Consider the following 23497-nt stretch of genomic DNA (forward strand, 5'->3'; position numbering starts at 1 on the left):
AATTTTTTTTAAAAAGAAAAGAAACTCGCATCCAGACCCCCTGCAAGACGGTTCTCTAGGACCCTAGTCTGCCATCTTCTCAGACTCCCAGCTTTCCAAATAAAGTTGTTATTCCTTGCCCCAACACCTCCTCTCTTGATTTATTAGCCTGTCATGCGGCGAGCAGAACGAGCTTGGACTCGGTAACAATGAGAGTCAACTTCTCCTAAGATTCCTCAACGTAAATGGGAATCCTGTGGGCAGTGGAGGTCGGGGTTCCAACTAGGCTGGTCCTCAGGGACTTTGCCTCATTGAGCTCCATTCGGCTGACCAAAGGGGAAAGAGTGGGAAGCCAGAGATCGAGCGAGAGCAAAGTGAGAGACACAGAGGAAGAGAGAGAAAGGGAGATATTGGAGGAGAGAAAACTGAAGAACGACTAAGAAAGACAAAGACCTGGAGAAAAAGACATAAAAAGAGCTGAAGGGATAAGGAAGGAGGACACACGGAGACATAAACATCGGAAGAGAGACAGAGATTCAGACGCAAAGAGACATCCAGACACAGAGAGAGAAAAAGGCTCAGAGACAAGGAGTCGCGGGCAGAGACATTCAGAGCAAAGAAGGAGAATCCAGAGCAGGCCTGTCCTCATCTGCGCTCACCCTCACACTAAATTTGTCGGCTAGGACCGCCTGATGCAGCCCAGGAAAAGAAGATCGGATCATCCGGACCGCGCACTCCTCTAAACTAGCTTAGACACCCTCCAGGGGGCGGATCCCAGCGGCGGGCATCTTGCCCTACCCTCGTCCAGCCAGTGGTGGCGCTCAGAGACCGGAGGGGCATTTTCCTCAACCAATGAGGTCTCAGAAGGCTCCCAAAGCCTCGCCCACAAGCACCCCAGTTAGGCCTGGGCTCCTAATCTGCATGGCTCCTCCCACAGAGCCCTATCTTCGGAAGTGAGGTCAGCTCGGCCTTTTGCCGGTCTGGGCAGGCCCTGGTCAGCCTACACATTGCCTTTGCAGACTCACCCCTCTGCGCCATGAGCATGTCCACGGCTCGCGCTTGCCTTTTTTCCAGAGGCCGCTAAGCCCTTCGCCTGCCTGAATACCCAGACACCCACGAATACTTCCTACATCTGAGAGGCCCGCCTCTCGCCTTAGAAGCTGAGTCCCATAGGCTGTCCAGCCTGCGCACGGCACTCCGATTGGAAGCGGCGACTGTCCGTCAATCATTTTCTCTCTTGTCAAGACTCCATTCCACCCTCACGCCCCTGCCTTTCCTGGTGGATAAAGGAGGGTGAAGTTGACTCAATTCTGGCGAGCACGTCTATAGACCAGGCACGGGCATCTATCATGACCTAGGCTGCGAACCTCCTCCAGTTAAGAGAGGAATAGGCTCGAACCTTCGATTGGGTCCAGAGAGATGTCAGTCAAGGGATCGGCGGTTGCAATAGCAATCCGACGCACAGTATTGGTAGAGATACGAAGCTCACGGAATGTGGGCGGAACGGTCGGAGGGGACCGGCTTCGCTTGATTGGGCCATAAAGGAGGCAGTGCCGCCCTCCGTACTCCGGATTGGCTGAACGTGAGCCGCGCCCCCCTCACGCCGGCAACCTTGGGTACGAGAAGTGGCCCGGACTCGCCCCTGTTAGCCGCTGGTGCGGGTGCGGTGGGAACGAGGGTAGAAGGGGCTCTGGGTTCCGGGCCACATCCGACGTAGACCCGGGAGTGGCGCGCGCCTTCTCTACGGTGAGGGAACACAAGTGGGCGGCGGGAGAGAGGGGTCCGGCGCCCAGCGAGCGAATAAAGTCCGCAACCGGAAGTGTCTTCAGAGCCGCGTCGCACCCGGAAGTGTGGCAAGAGAGCAGCCACACCCGGAAGTGTGATTCTTCCGCGGCTGCGGGAAGTAATGGTACCTGGCCAGTTGAGATACGGAGTTAAAACAGGTGTTTATATATCTTTATTTCCAGAGGCTCGGTAGAGCCTCCCTTTTCGTAAAGTGTTGGAGGTTGCAAGTATGTGGTCGTGTTTTTGAATGTCTCATCCTGTTGAAACGGGAGGGGAAACGAGCCCCAGGAGTGTGTACAAGGGGGCCAGGTTCAGTAACAGCTTTTAAGAAGTTTCTTTTGCTGCGGGTCACTCTCCATTCCCCTCCCCCACAGGGATGTGCAGATGGAGGCCGGAGGAGGCACTGCTGCCCCAGCCCCTGGGGACTCGGAGGACTTGGAGGAGATGCGGTTCCCCAGTGAGGAGGCTAGAGACGGTGGAGGGATTTGCAGGGACCTACCCGGTACTGGAGATGCGAGCGTGGAGAAAACAGGTATGCATTCCCTTCACTGGGGTCTTGGAAGGAATCCCTAGGGGGTGTTATTGTTGGGGGAGGTCCATGGGGGACCAGAGGGGAGTCTTTTGGGACTCGGGGAAGTAGTTTAAACCATAGCTTGGGTCAGTGGGAAGTCATTGTGTGCTCACGTTGCAGTTTAAATCATTGAGGAGTGAAAAAGAAATCAGTGGGTGTCAATGGATGTTCATTGGGGAGCTGGTATGAATTTAGGTAATTGAAGAATCAGAAAGGGATCCGTTGGGGTTAGAGAGGGGCACTAGGGATTGAGGATGTTAAGGTCAGTGAATGACCAAAAAAAAGTTAATAGGGTCAAAGGGGGACTATTTAGAAGTCAGTCCCCCCTTTGACCCCTTTGGGGTCTTTAAATCATTGAGGTGGGAAAGGGGATCAGTGGGGGCCAGTGGGCGCTCAGAGTATTTACATCATTGAGGAGTTGATGGTAGTTGTTGGAGGAAGTCTTTAAGGAACCAGATCTTAGTGGACGTTAATGATGATCATTGATGAGGAGACAATGGACATCAATGAAATTATCTGGAGAGTTAGAGAACCAGTAGGAAGATCTTTGAAGACTCTGGTGTATGTGTAAAGGTATAGAGTGGAGGATCAGCGGAAGTCATTGCGGAATGAGTGCTCATTGACCACTTTGGAATTAGTGGATATTAATGGGGTCATTGGGAAGGATCAGTACACATCACTGAAAATCAGTAATTGGGGGGGGGGGGCGTCTTTGAGAACTTGTTGGCAAGTATTGGGAGTAGGTACTTGGGGACTGTCAATGAGAAAATGAGGGAATATGAGGTCATTGGGATTTTATGAGGAAAGTATTGATACATAGTTTGCCAGTAGATAACACTGGTTGTCACTGGGGATCAGTGGACATCAACTAAAATAAATGGGAGGGTAGTCAGTAGAGGGCAATGAAATTGTGGATTTCATTGGTGAATGTTAATGATGGTCATGGCGAAGGGCAATAGAGGTCATTGAAGTCCTGTGTGTTAGTGGATGTTATGGTGGTTATTGTAGGGAGGGGAGTGGATATCAGTGAGAATAAAGGGGAGTCACATCAATGAGAATAAAAGTCAGGGGAGTCAGTGGAGGTCACTGGAAGTCTTGGATGTTAGTGGAGGTTAATGGTGGTCATTCTTGGGAATGCAGTGGACATGGAGTAGATTAAATTGTGGGTTGGGGCAGTCATTGAAGACCCAGGTATTAGTGACGTTAATGTGGGGTCATTGGAATGTTAGTGAACAGCAGTGGGAATGAATTGGGGGTGAGGGGAGTCCTAAAGATCCAGATGTTAGTGGATAATCATGGCAGAATTTGGATTAGTGATCATCACCAAGACTGGGAGAGTCAATGGGGTCATTAGAATCAGTGGACATCAGTGAGAATAAATAAGGGGTTAGGGTAGTGAGGGGCACATTCAAAGACACAGATGTTAATAGATATAATGGTAGCTATTGAGGGGTGAGTAGATACCAGGAAAATAAAAGGGGTCAGAGATTAATGGGGGAATCATTGAAGATGAAGATATTGATAATCATTCAGAGGCAGTGGAGTGCTTTGAAGACTTGGGAATGGCAGTTATTGAAAGGGGAATGATTAGTCTGTAGGGATATAAAGGGTTCAGTAATGACAGTGAGATGGGATTATTGGAGTTTTAGGGGAATCGTTGAAACCTAAGTGTTAGTGGATGTCATTGAGGGGCAGAGGAGACACCTGGAGGTCTGTGTCAGCAGCAGGGGGTCACTGCAGGGCTGGTAGGGATTTGGTGGGTCTGCGGGCACATGGGGTTATTGGGAGTCCACAGGCAGAGGACTCACCAGGGGCTCCCTTTCAGGATCCAAGGCCAAGGACCAGCCACCCGGCCTGCTGCTCCAGTCCGAGGCTCCATCATGCACCTATGGGCTCTGGGGTCCGGCAGCCTCTGAGAACAGTCCCATGGGTGGCCCTGAGAGTGGCTCAGGGGGCCAGGGCGGGGACCCCAGTGACGAGGACTGGCGCAGGAAGCGGAAGCACGTGTTTGTGCTGAGTGAGGCTGGCAAGCCCATCTACTCGCGGTATGGTAGCGTGGAGGCATTGTCAACTACCATGGGTGTGATGACAGCTCTCGTGTCCTTTGTGCAGAGTGCAGGAGATGCCATTCGCGCCATCTATGCTGGTGAGCAAAGGGGCAGGAGGCAGAACAGGTGACGGTGACTGGGACTATGGCCGTCTGTCTGGCAGTAGGTCTGTCTGTCTGGCTGGCTGCCTGGGAGACTATCCAGCTAGTTAGGAGTGAGTCAGTGTGTGTGGAGGCTGGCCAGGCGTCTGTCTGTCCAAGGGGTCTGTCTGTCTGTTGGCCCTGCTGGGTTCTGAGTGGTTAACTCACTGGGATCTAGGTAACTGGCTGGATATTTCCTTCTTGCCTAAGAGGGTGGGTTTGGGGGCTGTTGGGCCGAGTTGGTGTCTTTCTAGCTCTCTTAGTCCTTGCCGCATCTTCCTCACTCCATGCTGTGTGCCTGATTCCTTGACCATCCCATCATGTCTCTGCAAATGTCCAAACTCCCCCAGTTTGTCCTGACCTTAGTGCTGTGTCCCTAGAGTGACCGTGTGGGCTTGGACCAGGAGTGTATGCCTTCCGGGGAAGGGTGGAAGAGCCCCGCCTGACCCCGTCTTGTCACCACTGACGCATCTCTACCCCCTGCCCCTTCCCTCCCCCAGAGGACCACAAGCTGGTGTTCCTGCAGCAGGGCCCACTGCTGCTGGTGGCCGTGTCAAGGACTCCTCAGTCAGCAGCACAGCTGCGGGGGGAGCTTATGGCCGTGCACGCACAGATCGTGAGCACCCTGACGCGCGCCAGCGTGGCCCGCATCTTCGCGCGCAAGCAGAACTACGACCTCCGCCGCCTGCTGGCCGGCTCGGAGCGCACTCTAGACCGGCTTCTGGACAGTGTGGAGCGGGACCCGGGGGCCCTGCTGCTGGGCGCCGTGCGCTGCGTGCCTCTCGCTCGCCCGCTGCGGGATGCGCTGGGTGCGCTGCTCCGACGTTGCACGGCGCCTGGCCTGGCCCTCTCGGTGCTGGCGGTTGGCGGTCGCCTGGTGACAGCAGCCCAGGAGCGGACTGTGCTGGCCGAGTGCCGGCTCGACCCAGCCGACCTGCAGTTGCTGCTGGACTGGGTGGGGGGCACCGGCCTTTGCGGCGGGCGAGGCCTGGGCGCCTGTGTGCCTGCCCCGCTTCAATCCCGATGGTTTCTTTTACGCCTACGTGGCCCGCCTGGACGCCATGCCTGTCTGCCTGCTGCTGCTCGGCACCGACCCCGAGGCCTTCCACGACATGGCCACCTGCCGGCGCCTGGTCGAGGACGGCATGCACTCCCTTGGGGCCATGCGCACCCTCAGGGAGGCTGCCAGCTTCTCCAACACCCCATCGGCCAGTGCCTCGGCCTACAGTGTGCAGGCTGTGGAGGCCGCCGGCCTCTGGCACTTCCTCTATAAGCCGCTGGACATCCCCGACCATCACCGCCAGCTGCCCCAGTTTACCAGGTGGGCCCCTACCCTGCGGGCAAGTGGCCCGGTGGGAGGGCTTATCTAACTGGAAGGCTCGGCAACTCATAGACATGAGTCTGGAGAGAGAGCCAGCCATGCTCTAGAGAGATGCAATAGAATGGGCCTGCCCGATGCGGGAGGCTCAGCCACCAACCTCGAGAAATCCCCTGTTCCGATGGAGCGGAGGGCCCCAGGACGCAAGGAATCCCCGAGTTTGATGGGGAGCTTAGGCCCTGAGAAGCCTCCAGTCTAATGGGGGAGGCTCAGCTTCTAACTTAACTGAACTCCCTAGACTGAGGGGAGATAGGCCAGCCAAGAAAGCCCTAGACTGACCTTGTCCCCCACCCCCGTCCATCACTGCAGCCCCGAGCTGGAGGCCCCATACAGCAGAGAGGAGGAGCGACAGCGCCTGTCCGACCTGTACCACCGCCTGCACGCGCGCCTCCATAACACCTCCCGGCCCCTGCGCCTCATTTACCACGTGGCTGAGAAGGAGACGCTGCTGGCCTGGGTGAGTTGAGTGGGGGGCTCTGAAGGAGTCAATGGCCCCACTTCAAGGCTTCTTCCCCCCGCCGTATCCCCTCCAGCTGTGACAGCCCCCTTCAAGTGCACCACGCCTTGGCCTGGGCTGCGGTTTTGCCTCCAGAAGTGTCCTGGCCACTGCGTGTGTCCGTGAAACCCAGCAGCTGCAGAGTCCAGAATCTTTAGTTCCGTCATTGTGTTGACCGCCCCCTCGGTCAACAGTAACCATCTGGTAAATACCAGAGAAACAACCAGTAGAGAGTCTGGTGGTTTTGGAGAGTTTTTTCTGGAAAAACAAATTTATTTTTAAAATTTTAAAATTACTGAAAACATTTAAAATGTTCTAAGTAGCAATAACTGTCTCTATCAGACGATACAAGTGTGAAAATTACTAGCGGAAATATGAAAAGATGCATACTATTTCAGGTAAAATTGAAATACAAAGTTTTCCGAATTTCATTCAGTAACGTGTTTCCAGATATTAGGATCTTCCGCCATCATGTGGGAATTTTTGAAATTACACTTACACAAAAAATTCCTGTATCTGACTGGAGTGTTCCAGTCAATACTAGAAGGAATAAATGAATCCAGTTGTAAACAAGGTAAATATTCTTAGAAGAATGTAGTGAAAGTTACCATGCACAGTTGCTCCTAGTTTCTGTCTTCTTCCAGAGAGAAGATGGTGTTCATTGTCGCCTAAGGAAACTGCACGACAGACACTCAACTTCTTTTTCTGTTTCCAAGATTCTTAAGCAGTTATGCCTAGGACTCTCCCAGTTCATGATCTTAAATTTCTTAAATACTCTTTAGTTACCTCTTTCCATTCTTAGGCACTTAAAACACAAAAGTGCCAAATCTGAATTTGTTCTTCACATAAAACAGAAATTAAGTCTTCTTCTTCTTAGACACATGCATTGACACCTGTAGACAAACCACCAGTCTACAGTAGAGTGTCTACTGGTTAGCCACCAGTAGCGTGTCTTTGACTTTCAACAGGCCGCGTCATCCACCATCACTGTGCTCGCCGATGTCCCATGAGCCCCGCCCACGTGTCTGCAGGTACCAGTTGAGCTTTGACTCCATGAGTTCCCAGCACTCTTGAACACTACAGGCTTGCTCCCCTGCTGTGCCTTCCACCTGGGGTATCCTTCCCTGGGGTCTCTTCAGGGCTCCTGTCCTCACTTCCTATGGGTCTATTCGAGGTCAGCTTCAGGGAGTTTGGTCATGTGACTCCACTGGAAATGGCACTTTCCCCTAGATTCTGCAATTTAGTGCATATTTATTAAATCATTTATTTGCATGCCTGTTGTGTATCAGGCATTGTTCTAGGCTGAGAATTTTATTTAATTAAAAAAATTTTCCTTAGCTTTCATTTTCAAGCAATTTTAGACTTACAAAGAAGTTGCAAAAAGTTACTTTAAATAGGTCCTTCACATAGTTTCTCCAGATGTTAACATAACCACAGGAACTCATTAAATCAGGGAATTAACATCAGTACAATCACATCTTATCCACAGACTTCATTCAGACTCACCACTTGTCCCACTAATGTCCTTTTACTGGTCCAGAATCCAGTCCAGGATCACATATTAGATTTATTTATTGTGTCTCCCTAGTCTCGTTTATTCTGGAACATTTCCTCACTCTTTTTTTTTTTTCTTTTATGACTTGGGCACTTTTAGAAAGTACCAGCCAGTTAGTTTGTAGAATGTCCCTCAACTTGGGTTTTTCTAATATTTTATCAAGACTAAATTGAGGTCATGCATTTTGGGCACGTATATCACAGAAGTGATGTGTCCTTTTCTGCTTCATATCAGGAGGACCACAATGTCACTGTGTCCCATTGATGACGTTAACTTCTATCACTTTATTAAGGTGGTATCTGCCAGGTTTCTCCACTTTAAAGTTAGGGGGTTTTGCCCTTTGTAATTAGTAAATACCTTGTGGTGATTATGTCAGTGTTCTCTTTTTCACCATATTTTCATCCACTAATTTTGTTTGTTTGTTTGTTTGTTTTTGTTCCACTAATTTTAATATCCATTAATGATTTTTGCCTCTGACAGTTGTTTCTCTGGTATTTACCAGATGGTTACTTTTCCAACTCCATCATAACTTCATTTATTGGTTGAGATTCTACTGTATGGAAGAACTTTCCCTGCTCCTATTTATTTGTTGGATTTTAAATTTTATATTATGGAATTTTCTTGAATTCAGTGGGCTAAAATCTTTTCCTTTCATTTATTTTTGTGCTCAAACTGTCTCTGAGTTAGCCAGCAGGAGCCATGATTTAGCCAGACTGGCCCCTGTATCTTTTTGACACGTCTGCATGACTGCTTAAGCCCTTCTTACTTTCTGGCACAAGATATTCCAAGCTCATTTTGTACTTTCTCTGTGCCAGTCCTGAAATTGGCCATCTGTCCAGTGAGCCCTTGTACCTTTCAGTGGAGGATGGTATTTCAAAAACAAGATCTGGTAGGCCCAGGATTTTAAATCAGGTGGTCAGGAAATGACATCCACGTGGAAGGGGAGGTCACAGGTCGTGTGGGTATCTCCAGGAACAGTACACCTGGCAGAGGGAAAGGACTGTGCAAACGCCATGAGGTGAGGCTGAGCCTGGTTATGTTTGAGGAACAGCAAGGAGAGGCTAGAGTGGCTGGAACAGAGAGAGCGAGGGGGAGAGCAGAGAGAGGTGATGTGGAAAGGTGCTGGTGACCTGGTCAGGTTAAGCCTCTCAGGTTTGGTATGAAGATTAAATGGCGTTAATCCTCCTATTATGCCCAGGCTACAGATGATAGAAACAGGTGTGTGGGGCTTAGACCAGGACTTTGTATACAACCACTGCTCACTAAATGTGAAGCATTGATGTCATCGTCGCCAGTGCACAGATGAGTGAACTGAGGTCCAGAGAGTGTACATACACACACACACAGCCAGCATCACCCAGCTGAAGCCACTAGATCTCGCTGATCCCTTGGCCCACTCGTGATACAGTAGCATCAGCTTACCCGCTTTAGCCCAGTGACCAGGCAGCACCAAGGAGGAGCTGCTGCCAGGTGCACCTTCCAAACGGGACAGGTATGGGGCTAGGGTGGGGTGGACGGCACCGGGCATGGCCAGCTCCGGCCCAGCTGACCCTGTCTCCTCTCAACCCCCCAGGTGACCTCCAAATTTGAGCTGTACACCTGCCTCAGCCCCCTGGTGACCAAGGCAGGTGCCATCCTCGTAGTGACCAAACTCCTGCGTTGGGTGAAGAAAGAGGAGGATCGTCTCTTCATTCGTTCCCCACCCAAGTACTCCACGCCCCCAGCAGCCCCAGCGGACCAGGCTTCCCATAACGGCCTGTTTACTGGACCTTGAGAGGCGGAGCTCTCAGACTGGGCCGTGTGGGGAACCACCACCTTTGGCTTTTACTTCCTGTCTCCACCCTGGAAATGGGCCGGGGTGGGGCGAGGGCGGGGAGGTTGCTGGTGGTGGTGTCTGTGGCTGGTCCCTGTCTCCCCGGGCAGTGGAGCAAGATCTGGGGGGCTGCCCACACATGAGAGACGGGTGGCAGTGTGACTACACACTGGTGAGCAGGCTGCTTCCCCAGCCCCCTCCGGCCCCTCCACCTCTGGGGAAGTCCTTAGGACTCCCTCCTCCCCTCCCCTGCCACACCTCCTTCACTTGGATGATGTTCCAGCCTCTGTCAGGGACCGTCTCCTCCAACCCTGGGCACCACACCCTCTGTCCTGCATCAGGGGTCTGCCTCCCCCGTGGGATCTCAGCCCTGAGGGTCCAGGGCTGGCCAAGGTCTCCTTGGGTGGCCCACGGGGGTTCTGGAATTGGAATGCAGGACCAGCCTGTGCCCAGAAACGGCCTGAAGATATTTGAAAGAAAAAAACTGCACTTAAAAAGCCTAAAACCGATCCCCATAAGGACATTCCTTTGTGCTTCATGTACTTCATCTTTACCCAGTCAAAAATGACCCCCATCAGTGTCGGTTGCTGCTAATATTAATGAGAAGATGGCCTCCAGCGTCTACCTGTCTGTGTAACCCGGGGCAAAGCACCTGACTTCACATGGTGGCTGAGATCCAGAATTTTTACGTAGATCCACTTACCTTCCACGGCTCATTCTACTCACTCGTGAAATGGAGATACCTAACCTCTCATAGGCTGTTTTAAGTGAGGATTCGTGAACGAAAAGGGACTCAACGCTTGCGTACCACCACACAGCGCATGGACATTTGTCCCAGACTTGCACAACACAAGCATCCTAGAGAGGGAGATAGCGAGACCTGCCTGTAATTTCCATGCGTGCACGCAGCACTCACTCACCAATGACCAAGACCCTAGTTTTGCCCTTCTTTTCTCTAACCTGGAGTTGCAGGCCTCGTGGTGCACGCGTGCGGGCCAACTGTCGCTCGGGGGCTCTGGGCTGTCCCCTCCCGGGAGCTGAAAGTCCATCGCTCCTCACCCTGGTCAACTGATGCACAGACACGCACTGGACGCATGCGCTCTGCACAGTCTCTCCGCCCTCGCGCGATTTTGTTTTTTTTTAAACCAACCATCGTCCCAAGCGCAGGCGCGCCAGTCGTGCGTGCGTTGGAAAATGGCGGCGAAGTTGGAGCCTTCGGAAGTGGCGCCGCCGGAGGTCCTTGAGGAGGCTGAAGGTAGTGAGGGCAAGTGGGCATCTGGCGGCCAGGGTAGAAGGGAGGGAGGCTTCGTCCCCTTACAATAATGAAATATTGCCATCAGTACTTAAAGAAGAAAAATTGTAAGCCTTTTATAAAAACAAAAAAATGCTCTTCAACAAAGTGCAGATAAATAACGTGTATATTCTCAGCAGCTCGATTAATTGTTGTCAACGTTATTGGCTATATTGCTTACGTATTTTAAAGTAAACAATAGACTAAATACTTCAGTATGCATCTCTTCAAACAAAAGATGGGGGATGGTCTCACAGAACCCACTCAACTGCTGCCATAGCTAAGAAAATTAACAGTAATTCCCCAATTTCATCATTTCACACCGAGCCCATATCCCACTTTGCATGGACTCTTAAATCTTAATTGTGAATGGCCACTCCCACAGACGGCTTCTTTGGAGAAAATTCTCCAGGGCATTTTGTTGATATTGACACCCCACACCCCAGTGAGAGGAAAGACAAAATTTTCCTAGAGGGAGTTGGAAATTTAGGTCTAGCCAAAATAAGAAAATCTCCCAAGACAATGAACCCCTGTTAGCCACTAGCATTTTTTTTAATTCTAGAAATTTTCAAAATGTACCAAAGCACAGAAAATAGCATGATGAATGCCCATCACTCTGTATCAACTGTTTCGACTCTTGGCCCTCCTTTCATTTATCTCTGACCACCTTTCCTACATACTCTTTAAACCATCATATTAATGAACACATTGGATTCCATCTTTTCAGATATATCTATGCAGATGACAATAATTATGCACTTGTATATTGTCTGTCTTAGGATGTGAACTTAATGAGAACAGACCATTTATTGCCGTTTCCCCAGCACCTGAAACAATGCCTGCTTGGCATATAGTAGGTGCTCAGTAATTTTTTTACTGCATGAATAATGAAATAACTAACACTGAGAGCTCTCTTAGATTTTGGCCTCACATTGAGTGCAAGCTTTCAACAAGAAATAAGGCAGATGCCAATAAATCTTCCTTATTAAGCACTTAGTATAGCTGCCACTGTGCTTAAAAAAAAAAAAGACTATTATTATCAAATTTTTTTAAAAAAGAAGTTATGATCAACTTCGCCAGCAACGGAGAAAGTTGAAAAGCATATCAAGTTACGATTTCTAACCCATCAAAATTGGCTTTGGAAAAGTATATCTGGTATTTTCATATCTTCAGTCACCATGCTTGGTAATCTTAGAATACACAGATGTGTGGACCAAGCAGGGTCATTGGAATGTTGCTGATGGAAGCAAAACACAGGAGCAGTCACGGAAATGACTAAATTTAGGCATATCCATGCATTATGGAATGCCTGTAGAGTAGACATTTTTTCTTAAGAGGCAGGAAAAAATAAATTCCAATTTAATTTAATTAATTAAAATTAATTTTAAAAGGAGAAGATGGTGATTCATTAACAGGGAGTGAGCTTCAAAAGAGATCATATTCTTATGAGAGAAAAGCAAGTTGAGATTAAAAAAAAGAAGCAGTTCAACTACAGCCCTATGTGTGCTGCTTAGAAAAATGTCTGAAGGCTAAAGGCCTAACTGGTGACTCTCAACAAGGGACTTGGATTTTGGGGGCTGTGTAGAGGTGGAAGCATTTTTGTAATTTTTTAAAAAGGAAAATGTAAGTAGTGCTAAATAATATTAAAATATAAGAGGGAAAATGCTGAATGGCATCTGAGGATCATACATTAATATTGGTCAATATTAATGTCTCTGTTTTGATGGTTATACTGCAGTTACCTGGTAGAGTCCCCTTATAAATAGGAAATATATACTGGAATATTAAGAAATAATGGGTCATGATGCCTGCAATTTATGTGCAGTAATGCTCACAAATGGGAAATCTGATACAAGGGCAAATAGCCCTGTGGCCTATTTCTACAACTTTTATGTATTCAATACATCTGAAATTATTTCAAAATAAAGTGTTTCAAAGGGGTTCATGCTCTATAGGCTGTTTTTTTTTTTGTCACATTGATTTTTTTAAGCTTTTGTCAAGATGTTAGCTGGACTATTTGAAAGATTTACTGATCACCTATGATCTTACTGTGTGACTAGGACTAGGAATGCAGCTCAGAGGATCATATGGTAGTTCTTTTTTTAGTTTTTTAAGGAACCTCCGTACTGTTCTCCTTAGTGGCTATACCAATTTACATTCCCGTCAACAGTATAGGAGGGTTCCCTTTTCTCCACACCCTCTCCAGCATTTATTGTTTGTAGATTTTTGGATGACGGTCATTCTGACTGGTGTGAGGTGATACCTCATTATAGTTTTGATTTGCATTTCTCTAATAGTGATGTTGAGCATCTTTTTTTTTTTTTTTTTTGCGATATGCGGGCCTCTCACTGTTGTGGCCTCTCCCGTTGCGGAGCACAGGCTCCGGATGCGCAGGCCCAGCGGCCATGGCTCACGGGCCCAGCCGCTCCGCGGCATATGGGATCCTCCCAGATCGGGGCACGAACCCGTATCCCCTGCATCGGCAGGCGGACTCTCAACCACTGCGCCACCAGGGAGGCCCTTGAGCATCTTTTTGTGTGCTTTTTGGCCGTCTGTATGTCTTCTTTGGAGAAATGTCTATTTAGATCTGCCCATTTTTGATTGTGTTTTTTTATATATATATATTGAGCTGCATGAGCTGTTTGTATATTTTGGAGATTAATCCCTTGTCAGTTGTTTCATTTACAAATATTTTCTCCCATTCTGAGGGCATATACCAGAGAAAACCATAATTCTAAAAGATACATGTGCCCCAATGTTCACTATTTACAATAGTTAGGACATGGAAGCAACCTAAATGTCCATCAACAGAAGAATGGATAAAGAAGATGTGGTACATATATAAAATGGAATATTACTCAGCCATAAAAAAGGACAAAATAATGCCATTTGCAGCAACAGGGATGGACCTAGAGATTGTGATACTGAGTGAAGTAAGTCAGACACAGAAAGACAAATATTATATGATGTTGCTTATATGTGGAATCTTTAAAAAAGGGTACAAATGGGTACAAATTTACAAAACAGAAGTAGAGTCATGGATGTAGAAAACAAACTTATGGTTACCAGGGGATAAGGGTGGGAGGAGAGATAAACTGGGAGATTGGGGTTGACATATACACACTACTATATATAAAATAGATAACTAATAAGAACCTGCTATATAGCACAGGAAACTCTATTCTATACTCTGTAATGGCCTATATGGGAAAAGAATCTTTAAAAAAAAAACAGTGGATATATGTATATGTATAACTGATTCACTTTGCTGCACACCTGAAACTAACACAACGTAAATCAACTATACTGCAATAAAAAAATAAATGCAGTGGAGAGGAAAAACACAGATGGAGCTTTCACAGAAATGGTTCAACAAGCCAGCTGTGAAAGACATATGGGGACAATCGGGAAACCACATACGTTGTGGGCATTTTGTGATATAAATGATCCGATGATTAGTGATGATTGCTAATCTTGTCGGTGTGATTATAGGATTGGAGTCATCTAAGAAAATGTCTTCTAGTAGTTGAGACTTTCTTTTATTTTAGTTGAGACTCAATGAAGTATCTAGGGATGAAATGTCATGAAGTCTGGGGCTTGCTTGAAAATACTTTAGCACAAGAAAAACATAGCTGAAGCAAATACGTTTTCTTCGGCTGAAGCAAATATTAATGATTGTCAGATCTGGACAATGAGTAAACTGGAGTTCATCATGGTATCCTCTCTACTTTCGTGTGCCTTTGGAAATTTTCATAGTATTAAAAACAAAACAAGTAATCACAAATATCTCCCTTCATTATTAAAGTAGATTTAATTGTTTTTGTTTCATTCCAAATATTAAGAATATTTAAAGAACATAAAAGTCTCCACAGGAGACATACCAACCAATGATACCAGAGAAAAGCAATGAGATTTATGCACAATTAAATTAATACATACCAATCTGTAAAAGATCTCAGACAAGACAAAAAGATGTAAAGCAAGTGAACATACCACCAAATATTTCAACAAAATTTAATAAGCTTAGGTCAAGAAGCCCTGTTTTTTTTTTCCCCCCCGAGGCTCGTGGGATCTTAGTTTCCTGATCAGGGATCAAACCCAGGTCCCGGCAGTGAGAGTGCTGAGTCCTAACCACTGGACCTCCAGGGAATTCCCAAGAACCCTTGATTTAAATCATGAGTTTTAATGGCTGCAAAGAATTTTATCCTCTGAATGTACCGTAGTCAACTAAGATACCTTTAAGTTGCTTCCGTCTTTTAAGATTATGAACAATGGAACAATCTTGCCCACCATCCTTAATTATTCCCTTAAAATGTCTAGAGGTGGAATTTCTGATCCAGAGGAGTTGAGTACGTTTTTAATATTTACTACCAGAAAGTTTGAAATGAAATGCTGTTTTTGCCTATCCCATTGGCAAAAGTGACAAAGGTTGAAGTTTCCTTTTTTTTGGTTTGTTTTTTCTGGTTGGGATTGAGGGGAGCAGAATCCTTCACAGGTGGTGTTATGTTCTTCCATCAGGAGGCTTATAATATCCAGTTGTCTTTCATGGATGTTAGCAGCCATTAGTAAACCATTTCCTAGACCCATCAGTTCTCTAAGAATTTGCAAATTGTGGCCTATAATGATTTTAAAGAAATTCATATGAAATTGTCCTGTCCTACTGCATTGCTTAAAACTTCATACTGATTTTGAACAGCAGTAGCAGCAAAGGTGCATCCCCTTCTCTCACACCTGAATTTCATTAAAGGGATGTCTGTGGTGTTCTTTGACCTCTCAGGAAGAAATGGCCATTAGGGGTCCTGATTCATCTAGCACACACCATCAACCCTAGAGACACAAGACGGGGTCCTGGGAGTTCCTTGGTGGTCCTGTGGTTAGGACTCCATGCTTTCACTGCCAAGGGCCTGGGTTCAATCCCTGGTCAAGGAACTAAAATTCCACAAAGCATGTGGTGCAGCCAAAAAAAAAAAAAGGACAGGGGTCCTGCAGGGACCCTGCTCTGGCTGGAAAGCTGCCCCTCAGCCTATCTTTGGTTCAGCCCAGGGGTGTCCTCAGAACCCAGTAAGGCTTTCTTCCTCCCTGCCCAGATTAGCTTGGACCTTTCCTCAGTCCCCTCTCACTGTCACTGGATGCTGTAATTCTGATTTTCATCTCCACAGGTCAGACCAAGTCTTCAAAGAAGACTGAAGAGTTGCTGGAAATGGTGAAGAAGCTGCAGAAAGGTCATGTGTCTCCTCGTGTCTGAGGCTTAGCCTGAGGTTTTGAGTCAGGAAGATGTGGTTCAAACCCACCCTCTCAACTCACAACCTTGGGAAATTATCCCATTGCACTTTCTCCCTCTTACACGATTTAATTCTTTAAACCAAAAACAAAACTTCAAAGTTCAAGAAGTATAAAGGGATGGAAAACCCTACCCTCCAACACTCATATGCATGCACACACACACACACACACACACACACACACTCTCACACACACACCCCAGCCATCCATTTCCCTGACCCATAGGCCAGCAGCAACTATTTTTAAATTCTTAGGTATTTTTCTAGACATTAAAAAAAATACATTCTTTGCCCTCCTTTTTTATATACAAATGGCAATGCAAACAGCTTTGCACCTTGCTTTGCTTGTTGATGGGAGACTGGGAGCCAGCCAGCATCCAGTACCCACAACAGAGCTGGGGCAGAGTTCTGGCTGTGTTTGAGGTTGGATCCCCGCCAGTCCATCAGCAGCTTAAAATACTACAATCCACTGGTCTGTTCCAAATAAAGGGGAACCTCCCCTTCCCCTGACTCTGTGGCCACATGCAAAAGTACATTGGAGCTGCTGCCTAGACTAAACTTAGGTAGAGGAATTGCGTGATTGAAAATGCAGTGACTCTGCCCGTCTCCAGTAAAACAAGGACCCCAGGGATTTGTATCATAATCAGCACCTCGGAGAGCACTCAGTCTCCTGGAAGTCACAGGAGATGAAGCTGGTGGCCTCTGGAAATCCAGAACTTGAACTTAACTCCAGAGTGTCTCATAGGCTGGTAGTGAGACCCAGCGATGGTTGGGCAGATTTTTATCTCGACTCTGTGCTTCCAACCTTGAAGCCAGAGAGGGACGAGGAGGGCTTCCCCATACGGAGCACTGAAATTCGGACTGTGAGCAGTTAGCGATGACACCCTAAAGGGACAGTTGATCTCCCTGTCATTGGAGAACTTGATAGCTGTCAGAATGAAAAGTGGCATTTTCCCCGTATCTCATATGAGGTCAGCACCAGAGTCCAGGTGGACAGAAGCGACAACCCACCCCGCCAGCCTTTTCATGGGGGGGGCAGGGGGGTCTCCCTTGTCTCCCACCACATTCAGATTTCCATGTAGAAGCCTCTACCACGTCCCAGGAGGCCCTGGGCGATCTGCCACTCCCACTTCCCCACTTGGCCTCCAGCTACTCCCCACTAGCTCACTAGAGCCACACGAGCCACAGCAGACCGCTTGGCCATATATTTTGGGCATGCGCCTCACTCAGCCCCACTGTGGGGGCTTTGCACTCATTGTCCTTCTGTCTGGCATGTCCCCCACTCCACACTCCCCACCCCACAGAGCTGCAGGGCTGTCTTCCTTCACCTCATTCGGGGCCTCTCCACATCTCAAGAGGCACCTTGCTTCACTTTATTTCCCTTCCTGGCGTTTCCTGCCACCAGCATTGACATCATGAATCTTTGTTTAGTGTCCATCTCTCCCACCCAGAATGCAAGCCCTGCAAGGGTTTCTTACAGAGCCTGGGACACAGCGCACACTCAATAAATGCTGATCCATAGCAGCAGAGACACAATGGCAACACCCCCCCACCTCCTGCCTTAGACAGCCAGGCATCTGCCTTCTCTGGCTCAATCTTTCTTTCCTTCTGCAGAGGGAACCCTGGAGCCACAGGTCAAAGACCTGATTAACCGGATTAATGAGCTTCAGCAAGGTAAGCTCCGGAACGTAAGACGGCCAGCTGCCCAAGAGGGACCTGGGCTTTGAAAGCTTCTGCTTCCTCATCTGTGAGATCCAGGCCCCTCCAGGTTGTCTGAAGATGAGTGTGCAGTGTCATGGTCTGTGAGAAAATAGCAAGGCTAGTGGCTGCACTCACACCGTGTCTTCTTCCCTTTTTTGACCCAGCAACGAAGAAATCCAGCGAGGAACTGGGAGAAGCCCAAGCTCTCTGGGAGGCCCTGCATAGGGACCTGGACTCCTGTAAGTGGGACCAGAAGAGGGACCCAGAGATCTCATGACCAGTGCTGACATTCCTGTGCACACCTCAGGGTCTTCGCAAGGGCTGTTCCCTCCACCTGAGAGGCTCTCGTCCTACATAATCCACATTGCCTCGTGCTATCTCGAGTCACCTTTCAGCTCTCAGCTGAAACTTCACCCCAACAGGTCTACCTTGATGGCCCCCTCTAAAAATAGAACACCACCTTCTCTCACTCCCCTGCTTGATTGATTTCTTCACAGCCTTTATTTCTACTTGACATGGTGTACTTTTGTATTTCTCATCATCTCTACCCTCAGTATAAACCATAGGCATCCTACACAAGGGAGCCCTGCAGCTTTTCACCCCTTCGGCACTTACAGGGAGTGTGTACCCCGAGCGGGAAAAGCTGCACCAGGATGGTCCCCAGCGGGAGATGGGTGCACGGTTGGTGAGGAGATACCTCTCCTCCCCTGAGGCTGTATCATATCTTCTGTGTGACCTTGGGCCTTCCCTTTGCATGAAGTTGCAGTCGGGGCCCAGGATGAGGCCCCTGGGGACTCAAAGTGTCATTGTGTTTTCCAGTGAATGGAGAGAAAGTGCACCTGGAGGAGGTTTTGAGCAAAAAGCAAGGTATTTACCAGCTGCTTCGTCCTCCTTCTTCTACCCCGTCACCCCACAAATGCCTGAAGTTCTCAGCCAGCCAGAGGAATCCCCCTGACACCTGAGTCAGGGTGCTCCCCTCTCTGCTCAGATCTCTCTCTTGGCTGCCATCTGACTCGGAGTAAGCACTGAAGTCCCTCAGTGCCCTCCAATGCCCAGCACGATGCGAGGCCCCTTGCTTCTACCCAACCCTGACTTCTCAAGAGCTCTCACAAAGCCCCTTGGTCCCCCCCTCCCACAGAGGCACTGAGGACCCTCCAGCTGCACTGCCAAAGGAAGGAAAGTGAGGCTCAGAGGTAAGAGGTCGTGCCCAGCTCTTCCCCGCCTTTTTCCCCAGCCTGAGGGAGGAGCGGGCAAGAGCTAGGGAAAATAAATCTTGGACACACACTCCTCACTTTCCCTTTCTATAAAATCGAGTGGCTAGACAAGAGACACCCCTGCTCATTCATTAATATTAAGTGGTGGTGTTAAAATGAACTCATTTAATCATTTAATCATTCATTGCTAGTTTCCTTATCAAATAAATTTCATCCATTGGTATTATTCTAAGTCTTCCCCTATTGGTTAGCCAGCTGTTCTGCCATCTATTCATTTGTTTATCTGTCTACTCGTTTATGACCCCAGCCACCTACTGACCCAGCCGTCCATCTACCCACCCGTCCACCCACTGTCCCACTCATCCATCCATACATCTATCCAACTGTCCAACTCTTCATCCAGACGGACAGCCATTATCTCTCCAGCCTTGCGTCTAATCATCTTTCACCCATCCAATCATTCATTCATCTCTCCACCTTTCCAATCATCCATTTAACTGTTCATTTCTTTACCCAACCATCCATCCAGACAGCTGTCCATCCTTCTGACAATCTTTCCTTTATTTCTCCATCCATCCATCATCCCTCCACTCATCATTTCTCTAACCAGACATCATCTCTCCAGCCTACCATTCACCCATCCAGTTCACTGTCCATCCAGCCATCTATCCATCTATCCTCTCCATCCTTTGAACCTTTACATTCTTGTGACCAGAAGTCTCAAATGCTGGCACATCATGATTTTAATAATGTGGTAAAACTTGATGATAGTTAAAGTGTATATATGCTTAACTGCACCACACCTACCACTGTCTGATGAGCAGTTTATGTTCATTTATCAACTAATTCTCACAATGACAGTACCACCATTTTACATATGAGGAAACTGAGACCCAGAGAGGTTAACTAACTTGTCCAAGATCACAGTGGAATAGCAGATCCAGGCCTCAATCTAGGACTTTATAATCTATGAAACTAAACTACTGTACCTTTCACAAAGGTTTCTTGGGGAGTCATGGTTTGACTGGGGACAGAATGGACAGGGTGATAGTGTCAAGAGAGGCCTATAAAGGTTCACATTTGCTCAGTGGAAAGGAGAATGAGGACTCCCAGCCCCTCTCCTGCTGGAAGGAGTGGTGGCTCATTCAGAGAATATAACTGAGGGTTCTCTTTCCTTTCCCAGGAAGTACATGTTGGTGGAGCACATGGAACAAATTTCTATCCATAACTCTCAGATCACAGAGAGTCAAGGACAGAGGAAGCCGGGGTAACCCTGGGTCTAGGGCCTGGGGTGGCGCGGTATGGGGAATGGGAGTGGGGCTTGCATGAGGGAGAGTTTGTTGGAAGTGGTGCTGTTGGAAGCAAGGCTTGGAGGAAAAAGCCCATAAAGGGGCTCCTAGCAAGGGACCACCAGGCAAAGATCTGAAGGCCTATGAATGAGAAACCCCCGGACTGGGCCAGGCTGGGTGTCAGTCCTAGCACGTGTTTTCTCATTCCTGGATGTTGGCCCCTAGGTTGCACGTGGAAGAACGTCTGGAGGATTTGACAGGCCAGCACAAGGACCCCTGGGAATTCCACGTGAGCCATTATCATTACCTCAACCAAAGCCATTCCTCCCTTAGCTTCAGGGTCTCTGCTGATCAGCCCAGGGTCCACCTACTGCTCAGGCCCAATGCCAAGGGGTAGTCCTTGACTCCTTTCTTCCTCTCACCGTCTCAACTCAGTCCTTCAGCTTCTACCTTAAACCCAACCACCTCTCATCATCCCCCACTGCCACACCCAGCATCCATTGCCCAGAGTGTTGCAGTAGCCATTGCTGATCTTGCTTCCCTCCTGCTTGCCTAGAGTGCTTATCTTGCAGTGACAAATGGGAACTCTGAACCAGACATGGTCAGGGCATTCCCTCGTTCAACCAATGTCTCTGGATGTGTCCAGCAGCATTCCAAAGGGGCCAAGTCTTTGCTGTCCCCAAGTTGGTTAGGAGCAAGGAGGTGCATACCCAGACTCTAAACAAGAAAATAAGTAGATAGATCATGTAACGCCAGTGGGGAAGTCCTCTCTGAGCAGGTGTTATCTGAACACAGACACGAGGGAAGTAAGTGAGGAAGCCATGCTAGAGTGCCAGTATCCCCTGGGAGGCTGAACTGTGCCTGGGGTATTTGAGGAAGAGCAAACAGTGGGGCTGGGGGATGAGACAGTGGGAAGAGATGAGGTTTAAGGTACACGGGGACATGGGGAGTGATTGAGGGGGAGAGCATCTCTGCCAGCGCCCGGCCACAGCAGAAGCTGCACACTGAATTAACGGAGAGCTGAATGAATGAATGAACGCCCTAATTCAAGTAAGGACTTTCCGAGAGGCGCGAAGGAGGAGGGGCCAGGAGGACAGCTGGACGGACAGGGCTTCTCTCTCTCTTCACAGATGCTGAAGCAGCGATTGGCCTGGGAGATCCGTGCCCTGCAGAGCAGCAAGGAGCACCTGCTCACCGAAGGTGGGACTCCTGCGCGGGGTGGGGTCGGAGCCGGGGCGGCCGGCGGGAGCTCCCGGCCCCGCCCATGACGCCCCGCCCACCCGCAGAGAGGCAGACGCGGGCCAAGCTGGAGACGGTGGAGCGGCGGCTGCGCTCGCCGCCCGAGGTCCAGAGCGCCCCGGCAGAAAAAGACAGGTAAGAGGGGAAAGGAGGCGGGGTGGGGTGGGGGGCCGAGGTCCGCCCCGCCAACACCTCCCCTTCTGCCCCTCCCAGAAGGGCGGGGCCTCCGCGGGCTGGGCTCTTCTCCCGCCGGGGCTTCTCTGCAGTCTTCAGGGCTCAGTGTGTCAGTCGCTTCCTCCCTGTGCCCCCTCCACACTCCCTCCCTCTTCCTCCTCTCCTCTGACCCTTCTCCGCAGGCTGAAGGCGGAGCTGGAGAAACTCGGGGGGCAGGTCCCCGTCCAGACCCAGACCACCCCAGAGGACCGGGCCGGAGAGGTAGAGAGCCCGGGACGGAGGCCAGACGGGCCGAGACACAGCGGGCGGGATCTGGGATCCGGAGCCCCTCTGAGAGGGGGGTGTGCGGGTGCAGGGCGTCCTCGGGGCGGTGGGGACAGGGAAAGGGCAGCGCGGGCCAGCGTGGGCGGGCGCCAGGGCCCCAAAGCCTGACTCCCAGCCCCCGCAGGCCGGCCCCCAGCTCCCCAGCGAGGGCGACGACCTGGCGCCGCCGGCGGAGCTGGCCCTGACGCCCCCCTAGGCCAGTAGGGCCCACCCGGCCCCACCTTCCTTCAAGGCCCGCCCGGAAATAAAGGCGACGTTTGCGGACCATCCTCCAACTCCCCGGCTGAGTCTGTGCCACCGGAGTCGTTGGGGGTGGGGGTCGTACCCTTCCTCTCTCAGGGAGAAAGGGGAGTGGTTCAGGAAGTATGGGCGGGGCCTCGCCGGGCTCCGCCCACCAGTCCCTTGGTTGGCTCAGGCCGCGGGAGCTCAGTAAACGCCCCCGACAGCTCAATAACTGGGTGGGTGTCAAGACCACTCCATCTCCACGGCCTCATCTCGGGTTCCTGAACCGTCTGTTTTACCAGTAAGGGCTAGAAGGGACGTGTTAAAAACCCGCTGCAGCTCCTGTCAGTCTCCTGTGGTTCAGAGTAAAATCCCAGCCTCCCAGAGTCCCTGCATTACCCACAGACTCCCTCGGACCTGCCCGCCTACCTGGCCTCGCCTCTCACACCCTCACAGGTTTGCTTCAAGCCACACAGCTGGTTTTCCACCCTTCTCCAAGCACCTTGTCATCTCAGGGCCTTTGCCCTGCTGTGTCGTCATCTGGGGTGCCCTTACCCCGGTCTCCTCGGACTGCAGGGCTGTTAAGGATGTCAGCTGCTCAGGAGGCTGGCCTGGGGGACCCAGTTCCAAAGGGCACCTTGCCACCTGCTAAGCACGTGTGGGTTAAACAAGCATTTGCTGAATGTCTGCTTGTGTACCAGGCACTATTGTAGGCCCCGGATTTTAAGTAGCAGTGTCCGGGAGGATGTCACTGAGGTAGTGGTGCCTGAGCAGGGAGGTGAGGGGGCAGGCGAGGGAGTGAGTCCGTAGGTGTCTGGGCGAAGGGGCGCTGGGCAGAGGGGATGGCGCCCGCAAGGGCTGTGGAGGGGACTGAGTTTGTCCAGTGCGAGGAGCATCTGGAGGAGGCCAGTGTGGTGGAGCCGAGCGAGGTGACGAGGCACGGGATGGAGTGCTGGCACTGGAAGGGGGACGCCTTCGAGGGCCCGAGAGCGGGCT

General features: G+C 49.8%; 2 protein-coding genes across 2 annotated transcripts; both read left to right on the forward strand.

Moving 5' to 3' along the window:
- Positions 1–1587: 1587 nt before the first annotated feature.
- Positions 1588–12990, forward strand: MON1B (MON1 homolog B, secretory trafficking associated). The gene is given in 7 exon segments (XM_060083770.1): positions 1588–1725; positions 2139–2296; positions 4161–4481; positions 5024–5481; positions 5483–5844; positions 6211–6358; positions 9526–12990. Coding segments are annotated over 6 exon segments (1638 nt in total). The 5' UTR covers positions 1588–1725; positions 2139–2148; the 3' UTR covers positions 9727–12990.
- Positions 10837–22387, forward strand: SYCE1L (synaptonemal complex central element protein 1 like). Its single transcript, XM_060083771.1, has 11 exons — positions 10837–11020; positions 16216–16278; positions 17953–18012; positions 18204–18278; positions 18859–18906; positions 19178–19232; positions 20437–20520; positions 20768–20831; positions 21673–21742; positions 21829–21916; positions 22138–22387. The coding sequence occupies exons 1-11, from the start codon at positions 10837–10839 to the stop codon at positions 22385–22387; spliced, it is 1041 nt and encodes a 346-aa protein (XP_059939754.1).
- The last annotated feature ends 1110 nt before the right edge of the window (positions 22388–23497 follow it).

This window comes from Mesoplodon densirostris, chromosome 19 (assembly GCF_025265405.1).
Source record: "Mesoplodon densirostris isolate mMesDen1 chromosome 19, mMesDen1 primary haplotype, whole genome shotgun sequence".
Taxonomy (NCBI): domain Eukaryota; kingdom Metazoa; phylum Chordata; class Mammalia; order Artiodactyla; family Ziphiidae; genus Mesoplodon; species Mesoplodon densirostris.